This window comes from Aedes albopictus, chromosome 2 (assembly GCF_035046485.1).
Source record: "Aedes albopictus strain Foshan chromosome 2, AalbF5, whole genome shotgun sequence".
Taxonomy (NCBI): domain Eukaryota; kingdom Metazoa; phylum Arthropoda; class Insecta; order Diptera; family Culicidae; genus Aedes; species Aedes albopictus.
Window position 1 is genome coordinate 407508827 of NC_085137.1, and position 15217 is coordinate 407524043.

The 15217-nt window shown below is 40.1% G+C and overlaps 2 protein-coding genes across 2 annotated transcripts in view; both read left to right on the forward strand.

Annotated features, from left to right (window-relative positions):
* The first annotated feature begins 488 nt into the window (after positions 1-488).
* On the forward strand, positions 489-14530 carry LOC109408420 (vitellogenin-1). The gene is made up of 4 exons (XM_029876577.2): positions 489-639; positions 8505-8764; positions 8830-9463; positions 14233-14530. Exons 2-4 carry the CDS (start codon positions 8515-8517, stop codon positions 14483-14485), a joined length of 1137 nt encoding a protein of 378 aa, XP_029732437.1. The 5' UTR covers positions 489-639; positions 8505-8514; the 3' UTR covers positions 14486-14530.
* A 93-nt stretch (positions 14531-14623) lies between these two features.
* LOC109406007 (centrosomal protein Cep290) overlaps positions 14624-15217 on the forward strand; it is a 30485-nt gene continuing 29891 nt past the window's right edge. Inside the window, exons 1-2 of the mRNA XM_062853393.1 lie at positions 14624-15060; positions 15134-15197. Of these exons, the coding sequence (XP_062709377.1) occupies positions 14890-15060; positions 15134-15197 (235 nt within the window). The 5' untranslated portion in view covers positions 14624-14889. The remainder of the gene's footprint in view (positions 15061-15133; positions 15198-15217) is intronic.

The window sequence follows — 15217 nt, forward strand, 5'->3', positions numbered from 1 at the left end:
GTTTATGACTGCTTAGAACGTCTTAGCTTAGAACACACGAGCTACGCGTACATCGAACAGCATCTCAGTATGCCTACGGTTGGTACATTGAGTATTAGGGTGGGTCGCCATTTCAAATCACTGTGTGTTTTTTACTTATACATTTAGATGGCAAATCCATAGATAACGCCTAATAATTTTAATGATTTCCCAATAGTTTTATTGTCATACATTTCTAGTTACATTTTCTCTTTATCATTGAAACAAGAAAAAATAGCTTGATATTACATCCCGCGAACCACTTTGTGCCTTCCATGCAAAAGTATGACCCACCCTCAATGTCCATTACCCCCCATACAAGGAAGCCGCAATTTTAAGGAGGCATGACGTCGATGATTCTCGGCGTCGCGCCCGTCATTGTCGTTGTCGTCGTCTCGAGCTGCATTCTATTCTAATAAATTTAATCGCGACGACGATGACGACGACGGCGATCATCGCAGATTGAATTGTAGCAGGCACCACATTTAAGTGAGTATAAAATTATCATTTTCCCAGGCGACCGGGCAGTGCGATCTGGAGAAGTGAGCCGTTAAGAACTGTAGTTTAGTCGTTTAGCTGCCGGTCGGTGTTCTCGTCACGTCGTTGTGTCGTCGAGGAAAAGTAAGTGATATGTTAGCTCACGAGGTGGGTGGTGGTGATTGAGAAAGTTTGATCACAGTGATAAGTAGTAAAATGCCAGAAAAAAGTTCCTAAAATTATCGTTAAAGATCAAAGAAAACTTGTGGGAATGATAATTTTGAAAGTTCGTCACTTGAGTAGGCGTTGAAGTCACTTGATGCACTGCATGCATGTGGACATTGTGGATGTCAGGATGTCGAGTCGTGTAGGTATAAGAAGTTCTGATTCAGAGGCCTCAAGTAGGGTATGAGTACCATAAGTAATCTCATGCTCCCAAATTCATCCTATTCAAAAACAAGCAATTACGGCACCGATTGATTCCGTTCTTTTTGCTTTCATGCGTGCTCACTCCTAACGAAGAATACAAAAATAAGAAACAAAACAAACAGCGATGGAAATGGGAGCCACATGCTTTATAAGGGATCCAATACCCTACACAGGGTCAAATAAAAAAGGTCAAGCTCAAGAAACAATATCTGTTTGACCTAATGAAAATTCTATCGAGTAAAAAAGAGCATTGTTTTCTTTTTGGACAAATATTCGAACCTGTTAACTGGGATCACAGAGAAACACTTAGAAAAATGGCATTCAAAATATCGTCACGAAATCGCCCATCACTAGGTGGCGGTAGTGAGCAAATGTCAAACAGGAGTAAAAGCGATGTGGTCAATTGACCAACTACTGAACATTTGAATCAACCAACCCCCCCCGTAACTTGACAGATGAGCTCAGTTTCGCGTACCTACTTGCAAATTGCAGATGTCGCTACTGTTCGTAAACAACGGGCCCATCCTTCACTGACGCAATAATTTTTGTCCATGTGAAAACATCTTTTTGTTTCGTAGTGAGTGGAAGCCAACAAGAGGCTAGTGTTTCGTATCAAAAGGACGTATTCAATAACGGGTGGTCACTAAATAACGGGAATGCTTTGAATGTGCTCTTAAAAATATATGATCTTTAAAAATGGCAATCTGAATTTAACTATCATAAAGGTTTAACAATGTACGTCCATGGAAAATATAAAATTTAAGAAAGTTGAACGTAGTAATTTGTACAGTATTTTTTTGCAGTGATGTTGGAGCAACCCTTAGCACACGTCGCTCGAAAACTCCGAGTGTTCTTCGAGCATGGTCCATGTCTCGTGTCCGCAGAGGATCACCGGTCTTATTGGCGTTTTGTACATGGTGCACTTGGTGCGTGGGTGAATCTTTTTAGACCGCAGCTTCTTCTGGAGCCCGTAGTAGGCACGACTTCCACTGATGATGCACCTTCGTATGCTTGGAAGAATCCCTGGACGATCTTTTGTAAGAATTTCTGATGGAATCTTTGATTAAACTCCTGCAGAAACTGCTGGATGGATTCTTGAAAGAATCTCTGGAAAATTGTTAGGCCACTTCTTGGAGAAATTCCAAGATAAATTTCTTGAGAAATCTCTACCCAAATTCGGAAGAAATTCTAGGATAAGTCATAAAATAGTCTTAGGAGAAAACGCTTGAGGCAGTCCCGGGGGAACTTCTGATGAAATCCCTTGAACATTTATTTTGGAAGAATTCCTAAAGGACTTTCTAAAGAACAAAACCTCAAAACATCCCTGAAAAAAATCGTAGAGGAATCTCTGGAAGAGTTCCTGAAAAAATCAATGGATAACTGTTTGATGGATTTCTTGCATTTAAGAAAAAAATAACAACAGGAAAGAATCGCAGGACGAATTTCTGAAGGAAATCCTTTGCAGCAGCCGCAGGGAATAGTCTTGAAGGAATTCATGGATGGATTCCTGAACAAATCCGTCGATAAATTACTACACGATTTCTTTGAGATAATTAAGAAAGAATACCTAGATGATATTTTGAACGATTTCTTGACATCTGTATGGATTCCTCTAAAATTATCTGTAAAAATTCCAACACAAATCGCTGGAAGAATCCATCTAGAAATCCTCGAAGTAAGCTGGGAGAAATTCTTGGGTGCATCCCAGGAAAAGATAAAGGAACCCCTGAATAATTTATTGAAAAAATTCCGAGCGAAATTTCTGAAAGAATCACAAGAGATATTCCTGGATCAATCCCTGGAAAAATTGCCGGAGTAATCCGTGGAGGAATTCCCGAAGGAATCCCCGGAGGGAGAAATTTCTAAAGAAATTCCTGGAGCAATCCCTGGAAGAAATCCTGGAGGAATCTCGAGAGCAATTCTGGGAGGGATCCTTGTATAAATTTCTGAAAAAATGTCTTGGAGAATTCCTGGAGGATTTCTTAGACAAACTTCTGGGAGAATCCTTGAAGGAAATGTTGCAGGATTTGCTGGAGGAATCCCTAGGAGAATTCTTGGAAATATCCCTGGAGCAATTCTTTGAGAAATCTCTGGCGGAAGTCCTGGGGGAATGCCTGGAGGAACTTCTGAACAAACTTCCGGCGGAATCATTGGAGAAATTCCTGGAGGAATTTCTGGAAATATACCTAGAGGAATTCCTGAGAAAATTACTGGAAAAATCTCTGAAGGAATTTCTGGATAAACCCTGGAGGTATTCTTGCAGGATTACCTGGAGGAATTTCCGTAGGTATTTCTGAAAGTATACCTGAAGAAATTTTTGGATGAATTCCTGGAGCAACCCCCGAATGAATTCCTGAAGAAATTCCACGATGAATTCTGGAGAAATTTCTCTTTCTGGAGAATCCTCGAAGAAATTCCTGGAGAAATTCTCGAAGGAATTCCTGGAGGAATCACTGTGAAAATCCCTGGAAAAACTCCTGGATTCCTGGATACATTCCTGGTGGAATTCCAAGAAGAATACCTAATGGAATTCCTGGAGGAATCTTCGGATGAATTCCTGGAGGAAAGCCAGCAAGAATTCCTGGAGAAATGCCTTTGGAAATTCCAGAAGGAATGCATAGAGCAATTCCTGTAGGAATGTCTGAAAGACTTTCTTACTTACCTTACCGATCAGGCTAAGGCCGGGGTGGCCTCTGCTGTACATAGTAGCCGCCTCCATTCCACTCGGTCCATGGCTGTTTGTTCCGTACTCTGCGTAGGGTCCGCAGATCGTCCTCCACTTGGTCGACCCACCTAGCTCGCTGCGCTCCACGTCTTCTTGTACCGGTCGGATGACTCTTGAGAACCATTTTAGTCGGGTTGCTATCCGACATCCTGATGACGTGACCCGCCCACCGTAACCTCCCGATTTTCGCGGTATGGACGATGGTTGGTTCTCTCAGCAGCTGATGCAGCTCGTGGTTCATTCGCCTTCTCCAAGTCCCGTCTTCCATCTGCACTCCGCCGTAGATGGTACGCAACACCTTCCGTTCGAAAACTCCAAGGGCGCGTTGGTCCTCTGCACGTAGGGTCCATGTTTCGTGCCCATAGAGGACGACCGGTCTAATCAGCGCAGATGTAGATGGTTAACTTCGTGTTACGGCGAACTTTATTCGATCGTAGAGTTCTGCGGAGTCCCTGGAGAATGGCTAAAGGAGAAATACCTGGAAAATTCCAGGAAGAATTTCTGAAGGCATCCCTGAAAGATATGCTGGAGAAATTCCGGGAGGAATTGCTGTAGGAATTGCTGAAGGAATTCCTGGTTCAATTCCTATGGAAATTCTTGGAGAAATTCTTGAAGAAATTCCTAGTAGAATTCTTGGGGGAATATCTGGAGGAGTAACTGGGGAAATTCCGGGATGGAATCCTGGAGAAATGCTTGGTGAAATGGCTCGAGTAACTCTTTGGAGAATTCCAGGATAACTTCCGAATGGGATTCCTGCGGAAGTTTCTGAAGGACCAACCAGAGGATTTCCTTGAGAAATTCCAGATGAAATTGTCATGTGAATATCTGCAGGAAGCCCTGGAGGAATTCTTGGAGGAAATCTTGGAGGAAAATCTGGAGAAATGCCTGCAGGAATGCCTAGAGAAATCCCTGGAGGAATTCTCGGAGGAATTCCTGGATGAATCCCCAGAGCAATCCGTAGAAGTCTTGGAAGAATTCCTGGATAACTTCCGGGAGCAATTCCTGGAAAAATTTCTGGAAAAAAATCCTGGAAGAAACTCCCGTAGAAATACTTCGAATAATCTCTGAATGAATTTTTAAGTAATCCCATTTTTATGCTCTTAGCAAATATTATAGAGTACAATATAACCAACTCTGGCGATAAGCAGGCGAACACTTTTTGCCGATTGGTGCGCCACACTACGACTCGCGGTCGAACTGATTGGCCAGACAGAACCAGGGGCGACTTTGATATCAAATTCTGGGGTAAACATAAAACAGCGTAAAGCGTCACTTTCAGCAGTTTTCCTGGCATTGCAGAAAATCATTCGGCTATTCAGTTCAAGTTTTTAGTCGAAAACCAGCTTTATTTCGTTACTGTTAGGCAACTTCAGAGCAGTGGAACCCACATACATATATGATCTCAAAAACTTGAACATTTTTGAGAAGGTTACAAGCCACACCATCTGAGGAAAGGTTTGGAGGGCTCATCAGTGCATCAGGTTGAACCACGGCCAAGACTGGTCCTAAACATCAACCCAGTTCAACGATTAGCCAATGAAATGGAATTTTTACTCCGTCCCCGTAGTTGCTTTAGATCCAGCTGTAGAAGTCATCCATAGCGGAGAATCTCCGCTATGACTGGCTTCTACAGCGTGATCGATACACACTAAGATCAGCTCGGTATTTTCACCATCTTTTTACTGAGTTCTCAACAGCAGATTTAACTCGGTACGCTCGGTTATTTATTTTGCGGATATTCTGTAAATGAGTTACCGAGCTCAGCTCACAAACTGTCAAAAGTTACTGAAGCACGGTAAATATCGTTACTGGTGAACGGTAAATACGATTACCGAGTGTACCGAAATAAATCTGCTGTTGAAAACTCAGTAAAAAGATGGAAAAAATACTGAACTCAGTGAAAAAATTACTGAGCTGGAACATCTGAATCTTAGTGTGTAAATAATAATGAAATCTTTAGAAAATAATACATTTTTTATTGTGTTGGTATGAATTCTTCTACATATATACTACATAATTTTCTGCGAGGTTTGGACTAAGCATCAGGATGTCGGACACTACTATGTTTCATTAGGAAGCGGAAGTAATCTGGAATCTAAATATCTATAAATGTAAAAAAAAAAATAAATGGTAAAAGATATAGTATTGCTTACTTACATAGAATATTTCGATATTTGGTTCTCGTCGATATCCTGCTTTTTAACTCAATCAAATCAGTCATAACAATTTTCACCCATAAACTTTTACGCAGATGTGACATTTGTGCGGCAGAACAAAACCAGAGCTACTGCGATTATTTTCAATAAAAAGTTTCGATTTCTCACCACCGTTGGCGTTCCAGTCAAATAATTCCGTTCGCCAGATGCTTATATGGGATTCCGAGAAGTGGGTCATCTTGTGCTTTAAAATCTTTGCTCTTAGCAAAGCTTTTGTTTGAATTGAATACTAGTAAAATTTTGTTTCTGTTTAGCTCTATAGCAGCATATGGTTCTAGAAAATCCTTTCTTTTCCCACCGGAACCAGTTCCGGAATATTCGGGAATTTTGACATGTTGTTTACGTATTCCATGAATTTCACAAAAGTCATTCAACCAAGCTTGATGATTGGAATAATTCTATTATAAGATTTTTTTTTACTTGTACTTTTATTTTAGGCTCATGCGCCAACAGGCATAACGGAACGAATTCATATGAAACTTTTTTTTTTACAATTTCACACTTCGATCTTATTTGCTATGCCAGTTTTGGGGAACCGTAAAACTCGCGGTTTGGTCGATATATTTGAAAAAAAAGGGATAGGATGATGGTGGCCTTTCGTTGGCACTTGGCAGCATGGTGTGACGTATTTCTGCTGGTCAAACTGGAATAAAGTGGACAAACGACAACCTGTAACGACTAACGATACAAACAAACGGTTTTGGAAGGGACACGAGGTAGACAAGTGGAACAGCAAGACGGGGTATCAAACGCAGACTTCAGCTTCAAAAAGTCGTACACAGTTAGAAAAAATCACCGACTTCGGTAGTGTTTTACCGAAATCTCAACCGTTAACCCTCTAATACCCAATCCCGCCTTTAGACGGGGTATAGTTTGATCATTTTTGTAATTTTTGTTTCGTGGAAAATCAAAATTTTTATATTTTTGGCTGATATTAAGGACTGTTTTGTATATCTCAAAATGGTTTTTGGTGTATTATAAAACGTATTTACATTTTTTGAAAATCATTGAAAAATTGATGTTTTAGTCACCTTTTAGAAGTCATTGTTTATTTTGTATTGAATCGCTACAATTAACATATTTTAAATTTTTCCCAAATCATTCTATCCTTGTTTAATAGTTTAAGGGAATCGAATACACTCTAAAATTATTTTCCTTAAAATAACACGGAAAATAAAATTATCTGTGAAAAAAATTTAAAATAATAATATTTCAACAATAATCATAAAATCTCAAAATGTTTTCATCTCAAAAAATCCGTACCCCAAATAGGCTTCCAGGAAAAATATAAAAGTGTGGGGATGTTCAAAAATAAAAATTAGTAAAATCAAAAACTGAAATTCACGAAATCGAGAATTAAAAAGAATCATCTTCTAAAACATGTTTAAATCGATTTTAGATGACGAAAAATGATACTTAGATCAAAATCAAAAATTTGGGTATTAGAGGGTTAAGTTTGTTTTACAGGAAAAAATCGGTAAAGGTTGCAACTTTTACCGAATTTCGTTAAAAATCCATTACCGAACGCTCAGCGGTTGAGCCGAACGCGATTAGCTGTGTACAAAAGCGCCATGTAGATACTGAAGACCATGTTTACCTAACACATCTCTAATGCCTTTCTTTTCTCGGGCCCAGAGGGATGCACATAAATCGGATCTGAAAATACCGTATTCGGGACATGCCCACACAACATGGGTGATATCTTGATAGACTGCACCACAGCTACAACGATTGCTATCTGTGAGCCCTATTCGATAGAAATGCGAGTCTTAGAAGTAGTGATTGGACATACTTAAGTCGACACATTATCTTGATAAAATCTCGACCCATGTCCAACCCTTTGAACTACGCACCACGAACCGTCAACCCTTATATCTTAAACTTGTGAATGAGCATATCTGAGTTCAGATTTGAACTCAGCGTCCAAAAATCCTTCAGACACATAATACGATATTTGAGACAAAGATAGTACGCTGTGCTGCATTACATATCCATATCAAGTTATATAAAGAATATTAAGTTGTGCACAGTGCACAGTTAAAGACAGAGTTCTGCTGTAAATGCGCAATCAGCTTCCAAAGCTCATAAATAAATCAAATCACGTAAAGTGACAGATCTTTTAAAATTTTCCGCTTCCTTTATATTCGCTATCCAATACTTTGCACTGAATATAAAATATAAACTTGTTAGGATAATTGCAATACGAATGACACTTCGTAATATAATGATTCAATTCAATTATAAATATATGTATTATGTATATCTTGTTGTCTGGCAATAATCCGAGACAAATTATTTCCAATGGATCTCAACGATTGACGACGAGTCTTCGCATGAATCATTGCACTGCATTGAGATAACGTCGTCGTCGCCGGAGCGCATAGCTGGACAACGACCCGCTCCGCAACCGCTAATCATGCGTTAACAATCTGAACATCGCGACTCTACATCTCCGCGCCTTGTATGTAGAAATTGAAGCATGTCTCGCTCGATTGAAACTACACGCAAGCAAGAGCAGGGCGTCGTCGACGTCACAGTCATCAGTAATTTTCCGGTTCGATTTCCCACGGGTCCGGGCGAGCGTACATTGTTCTGAACTTTGACTAATCCGTTAATTTCGTTAAACGAATACATTGCAGGAATAACACGATGACTAAGTTGTATCATCGCGTATCGCTGTTGATACTGCTGGTGTCCTCTGTGGGCTACTTGGATGCATTGGATTTCGCTGGACTCGCCAAATCAACGGGAGATGTAGCGAAGGTCGCCGGGAAAACGGTCAAAACGGTCGTCGAGAAGGTTCCGGAGATTTTCTCGCCAGAACAGCTGGCGGATTTCGCGAAACAATCCATCGCCGGAGTGCCACTGGAGGCGTTAGCCGCGACCATCAATAAGATCTGTGAGTACCACTTGTTTCGATTAGCTCGAATGAGCCACGAATAACTGCAAGATTCTTTCTCTCAGGTTCATTTGCGGTATCAGCAAATGCAACGGAATCGGACAACTCGGTGAACATTTCCGCGTTGAACTACGTCCTGATGACGGGTGCGGAGAACGTCACAGTGCCGCTGCTGGATTCGGACGCCCTGTGGAGTTATCCGTTGTTCAACGATTCGCAGGACACGGTTATCCTCGTCACGGGATGGACCTCGAACATCAACGGATCGAACCGGGCCATCGACACCATCTTCAGTGCCTACCAGGCACGTGGAGGAAACAATTTTGTAGTCATCGATACTTCAGACTTCGTGGACACCCTGTACACTTGGTCTGCGTTCAACACCAATGAATTGGGCGAGGCCCTAGCCGTAGGCCTGCAACATTTGATCAACTTTATACCGGTGGAAAAGATACATCTGATCGGACACAGTCTGGGGGCACATATTGTGGGAAGTGCCGGAAGACACTTCCAAAGGTTGACCAATGCCTCAATTCCGAGAATCACCGGGCTGGATCCGGCGAATCCGTGCTTCAACGAAGGTGAAGCGCTGAGCGGAATTTCCCGTGGAGACGCCGATTTCGTGGACATCATTCACAGTAATGCGAAGGTTCTGGGCAAGCGGGATCCCATCGGCGACGTGGATTTCTATCCAAACGGGTAAGATACATTTTTGATGAAAATTTTATTTGGATATAGCGTATAGTTTAGCAGAGGTTTGATTCTTCTTCTTTTTTATGGCTCTACGTTCCCACTGGAACTTGGTCGGCCTCTTTTCAACTTAATGTTCTTGGAGCACTTCCACAGTTATCAATTGAAGGGCTTTCTTTACCTGCCATTGCATGAATTTGTATATTGTGAGGCAAGGACAATGATACACTATGCCCAGGGAGTCGATAAAAAACCCGACGTCTCCGGATTGGCGATCAACAGCCTTAACCACTAGCAAGAAAGATCTTTACGACTGTAGCTCTCAGCAATTTTAGGGGTTTTCGGCCTTTTCAGTCGGTAAAATCAGCGAAAACTAATTTACCTCTACATCCGACGGTTTCGGTTGCTTTATTCAACCTTTTTCAAGGACTAGAGGTCTGTTCCGTTGTTAAGAGGGGGCTAACTGGAGACAGAGGTTTGATTATTGTTACGATTGTAGATTCCATGTCCTGAATTGCAGAACAACTCGAATGATCCTGAATATCTCTAAAGTATCTGCCCAGTCAACCAGTGATCGTATAATATGTTGAATAAGATGTTAAAGTGCATGCGATATGCATACATTTTACATGCGCCTAAATGGAAGCATGAACGCATATCGCCTCCACTTTATCATCCTATGCAACATCTTATATGATTACTGATCACGTTACTGGTTTTCTGGGTGAATAAAGAATTGTTTGAGAAATATCTTCAAAGTTGTTTAAAGGGATTGTTGTATTAATACCATCAAGGATTCTTGTAGAAATTTCTTTAAAAATTCCTTCAGGAATTCCTGTAACGTTTTTTTTTTTCCGAAAATTTATCCTAGAATTCCTCATCGAGTTACTCCAAGGATTTTCCAAGAAATTCCTCTAAGAGTTCCTATAGTAGTTTCTCTGAGAAAATCTAAAGGAATTCTTGAAAAAAAAATCCTCCTGGAGTTTCTTTAAAGAATTCTTCATGAAGAATACTATACGGATCTATCAAAAAATCCTTCAGGTATTTTCTAAACAATATCCTGTTTGAATTCTTTTGAGTAACCTTTTAAAACATTCTTCTAAGCTTTCATCAAGCATTTGTCCAAGTATTTCTTCAAGAATTTCTCTAATGGTTCCTCGAAGAATTCCTCCAATAAATTTGTTTAAAAAATCTGCAAGGATTATTCTAGGATTTCCTTCAGAGGTATCTAAAAAGTCAAAAAATTTATGCAGAAGTTTTTCCAAAAGTTCTTTCAAGAATTTTTCCGATGATTTCTTAAAGAAATCCTTCATCAATTCTTTCAGTGATTTCTTCGTAGATTCTTTCAAATTTCTTCCATAATACTGCAAGCACGTCATGCAGTATTTCTCAAAGATTCTTTTCAAAAATCTTTTAAAAGATTCCTGCACGATACCATCAAATATATTAGCTAGGATTCCTTCAGGAATTTTAGGAATTAAAAAATAAAATAATGAACGTAACATATGAATCTTCCCCTAAAATTTCTTCAAGAGTTTGTCCAAGGATTCCTGTAGTAACTTTTTCAACATAAATCCTTAGTGATTTTTTTGAAGATTCTTTCAAAATTTCTTTACGAATCCTGTTAGAAATTCCTTCAAGAATTTCATCAAGAAAACTCAAAGTTTTACCACACAATGTACAAATTCATGCAACGGCAGGCAAAGAAAGCCCTTCGATTAATAACTGTGGAAGTGTTCTAAGAACACTAAGTTGAAGAGAGGCAGGCCATGTTCCAATGCGAACGTTGAGCCACAAAGAAGAAGAAGAAGTTTATGTCAATATCTACAATTTTTTTTGTAAAAAATCATAGCTGAACTTTTTTGGAAATTACGAACATTTTTAGGATCAACTTAAAATTTTCTTCAACATTATCTCCAGTAGAACAACCCCTGTGTAACCCTTCTGAAGATTTTTTTGAAATTTTTCACATGATGTCTACTATGACTAACTTGGGTTCTTTCAGTAATTGATAATCCAGAATCTTGTAATATCCTGGACCTCTATTCCTCTAAGAATAAACCGTTCCCGGAATGATCATTGAAATAAATTTTGAAGATATTCTCGTAAGAGCCTAGAAACTATCAGTGGAGGAAACCCTCGAGGTATCCCTGTAAGAATTCCTTAAGGGAATCTCTGGAATTCCTAGGCGTATTTCTGGAGAACAAGCAAATAAATTTTTGGAAAAAAATCCTGGAATTACCCTGGAGGAACTCCTGGACGAATCGCTGAAATGTATGGCAGAATTTAAGAAAGCATTCCTAGACGAACTCCTGGTACATTTCCTAGAGAAATTGCGGGAGAAAACCCTGGGAGAATTGCAAAAAGTTTTACCTGGGTGAGTTCCTGAAAAAATGCCTGGAAGTGCTTCTAGCTACTTATTTGTTTAATGTAAGTCACAGTAACTTCTGCGTTACCAAAACTTGCGCTGGCGTGACACTTCTGTGATATGTGTGTTGCTTAGAAGAACCCCTGGAATTCCTGACGCAATCCCTGAAAGAACTGGTGGAAATCATTGGAATTTTTCTTGGAAACTTCTTATAGAAATTCCAAGAGAAATTTCTGGAGAAATTCCTACACAAAAATCAGAAGCCAGGTGAAAGCCCCGAAAAAATTCTAGGATATGTCCTAAAACAATCGTTGGAGAAAACTCTTGAGAAATTTTTTGGGGAATTTCTATAGAAGTGTCTTGACAGTTTTTTGGAAAAATCCCTGAAGGAATTTCTAGAGGAACACGCTCTCAACATCCCTGGAAAAACTCCTAGAGGAAACTCTGGAGAAGTTCCCTAAACAATCAATGGATAACTTCTTGGAAGATTTCTTGAAAAAAAAAAAATTGGGATATATTCCTAACAGAATCGCAGGATGAATTTCTGAAAGAATTTCTTTGCAGAAGCTGCAGGGGATATTCTTGAAGAATTTCATGGATGGATTCATGAACAAATTCGATGAACTTCTAAAAGATTTTCCTGTATGCATCGCTCGATAATAATCATAAGGAATTCCAATACGAAAACGCTAAAGCAATTCCTCTAAAAATCCTTGAAGCAATTCAAAAACTATACAGGTAATTCTGGAGAAATTATTTGGTGCATCCCTGGAAATGACAATGTAAGACTTTCCGAAATTTTTGAAGAAATCCCTGAATAAATTTTTGAAGACATCCCGAGAGGAAATTCTGAAGCAATCATTAGAGGAATTCCTGAAGGTATCCATGGAAGAATTCCCGGAGCAATCCATGAAGGAATTCCTGGAAAATCCCTGGAGAAATTCCTGGATGAATCGCTGGAGGCATTCCTGCAGGAATGCCTGAAGGAAACTCTGGAAGAACTCCTGGAGGCATGTCTGAAGAAATCTTTCAAGAAATTTCTGAAAAAAATTGTAGAGAAAATTTCTGGGGAATTTCTGAAACAATTCCTGGAGGAATCTCTGGAGGAAATCCTGGAGAAATGTCTGGAGGAACTTCTGTACAAAATCCTGTCGAAATTCTTGGATGAATTCCTGGAGCAATTCCAATAAGGAATTCTTGGAGGAATGCTGAGAGGAACCTGGAGAAATTAAAAAAAAAAATCCTTTGAAGGAATCCTTTGAGGAATTCCTGGAGAAATTCGTGTAGAAATCCCTGGAGGAATCCATAAAGTAATTCCTGGAGAAATCTCTGGAAAAACCCCTGGTGGAATCCCAAGAATAATTCCTGGATGAATTCCTAAAGGGAATCTCAGGGGAATAATAGCGGGCACGACCCCAACCTGGTCACCTCTGGCAACGCCCATGAGTAAGGATTTTTTTTTTGGATAAATTCACGTGAAAAACATTCTTGATGAAATCGTTAAAGGTTTTGTGAAAGACATCTGGAAAAATCCTTGGTGATATCGATAAAAAAATCTTCGAAGGAATCGATGAAAAAAAATCCGAAGGAAACATTGAAAGAAAACTTAGAGTAATCTATAGCTTCATACTATTACTGTATAACCTTTTCAGATTAATTATTTCGGATAAGTTTAATACACATGAGTATTAGAGTGGGTCAACGTTGTATGGAGAAACTTTAAACTGTATCGTATCAACCCGGGACAAAGCTTTTTCAATCTATATTAGCGTCCAAAACAACTATGCAAAATTTGGGAGCGATTGATTGCCTCCCCGTATTCCGCATTGCGATTGAAATTTGTATGGAAGTTAGTATGGGAAAACGTACTTTCTTGCATATAACTCATAAGTTGAATCCTTTTGTCCAATAACAAGTAACTAATGACGTTGAAGTATAGCCTAGGATATGCCCAAAAACTTTGCCGAAGACCGCAAAGTGATCCGACGCTTGCGAAAAAAGTTATTCGCCTGGTAACTTAGGCCAAAAATTGAGATTTTACTATTGATGTTATTCCTTTACATGTTAAACGTTAAGCACCACCGGGCAATCTGTACGTTACAACTTTTTCCACAAGTGTCGGATCACTTTGCGGTCTTCGGCAAAGTTTTTCGGTATATCCTAGGCAATACTTTAACGTAATTAGTTAGATCGGTTTAGACGAAAAATTTCAATTTATGAGGAAAATGCAAAAAAGTACGTTTTCCCATACGAAATTCCATACAATTTTCAATCGCAATGCGGAATACGGGGAAGCAACCAATCGCTCCCAAATTTTGCACAGTTGGTTTGGACGCAAAAAGGAATCGGAAAAGCTTTGTTCCGGAAAATCGACATTGTTGACCCAGTCTAATGAGTATATATTTCGCAGAGTGGTTTCCGTTCAACCCGGATGCCTGGACCCTTCCTGCTCGCATGCTAGGGCTTGGGAGCTGTACGCCGAAACCGTCTACCCAGGCAACGAGAACCATTTGCTGGCGGTGAAATGCAACTCTATCCTATCGCTCGATACCGGTGCCTGCCCGAGCAAAGCCATACCACTGGGATACGCGTGTCCTCGGACGGCAAAGGGAAACTACTTTCTGAAAACCAATGACAAATTTCCGTTCGGAAAGAATTTGTAAAGGCCATGTGAACATAAGATGAATGTATTTGTTGATTATTTATACTATGTACTGTGAGGATTCACTTCATTGACTAGAATTCTTCGAAATTCACCTACGTACCGCGGTGGACCCCTCGACGATGAGCAGACACTGCGCGGTTCTCCCCCTAGCAACGAAAGCTTTGGCGTCCTTGGCGCCAACCGGTGTCACGTGGAACGGCGCAAGGACGCGTGCAGCGTAAGTGCAAATGCAAATGCACTTCCCTAGCAACCGGCTACTTCCTAGCAACAGTCAAACAAAAACAAATGAATCCTGCCTAAAAAGTGATCCTTGTTTCATATGATTCGGACTTTTTCTTTTAAGCCTCTTCAATTTCTGTTAATTTTTATCATAATTAGTCATCCACATAAGTTTTAACCAACATGGATTGGCGCTACATGCTATCCGTGTCGCCGCACAATCTTGCTGACGAGCGCAAGGATGAAGTGGCCGTCGATTTGGCGTCCGTCCCTACTGACCAAAAGTTGGATAGCAAGAGCTGCAAAAAGTTGTTCCGGTTGGCACAGGTGGTGCTACGCTTCCGAAACGAGCAGGTTTGAATGAGTTGATTGACCTTTTACTAAACAATAAAGAATAACCTTGGACTTGTTCGCTTTCACTACCAAGGTTGGCCAACTTAGAATCGAAATTGACCGAATGACGGGGGAGTACGAGCAGCGAGAAGCACGAGGTAAGGAAGCATTTCTATGA

What these genes read in the sequence shown, in the direction of transcription:
- LOC109408420 (XM_029876577.2), top strand. Translation starts at nt 8,515, where the DNA reads ATGACTAAGTTGTATCATCGCGTATCGCTGTTGATACTGCTGGTGTCC. An exon ending in CGCGACCATCAATAAGATCT is followed by an intron (nt 8,765 to 8,829) that starts GTGAGTACCACT and finishes TCTTTCTCTCAG; the next exon opens with GTTCATTTGCGGTATCAGCA. An exon ending in GTGGATTTCTATCCAAACGG is followed by an intron (nt 9,464 to 14,232) that starts GTAAGATACATT and finishes TATATTTCGCAG; the next exon opens with AGTGGTTTCCGTTCAACCCG.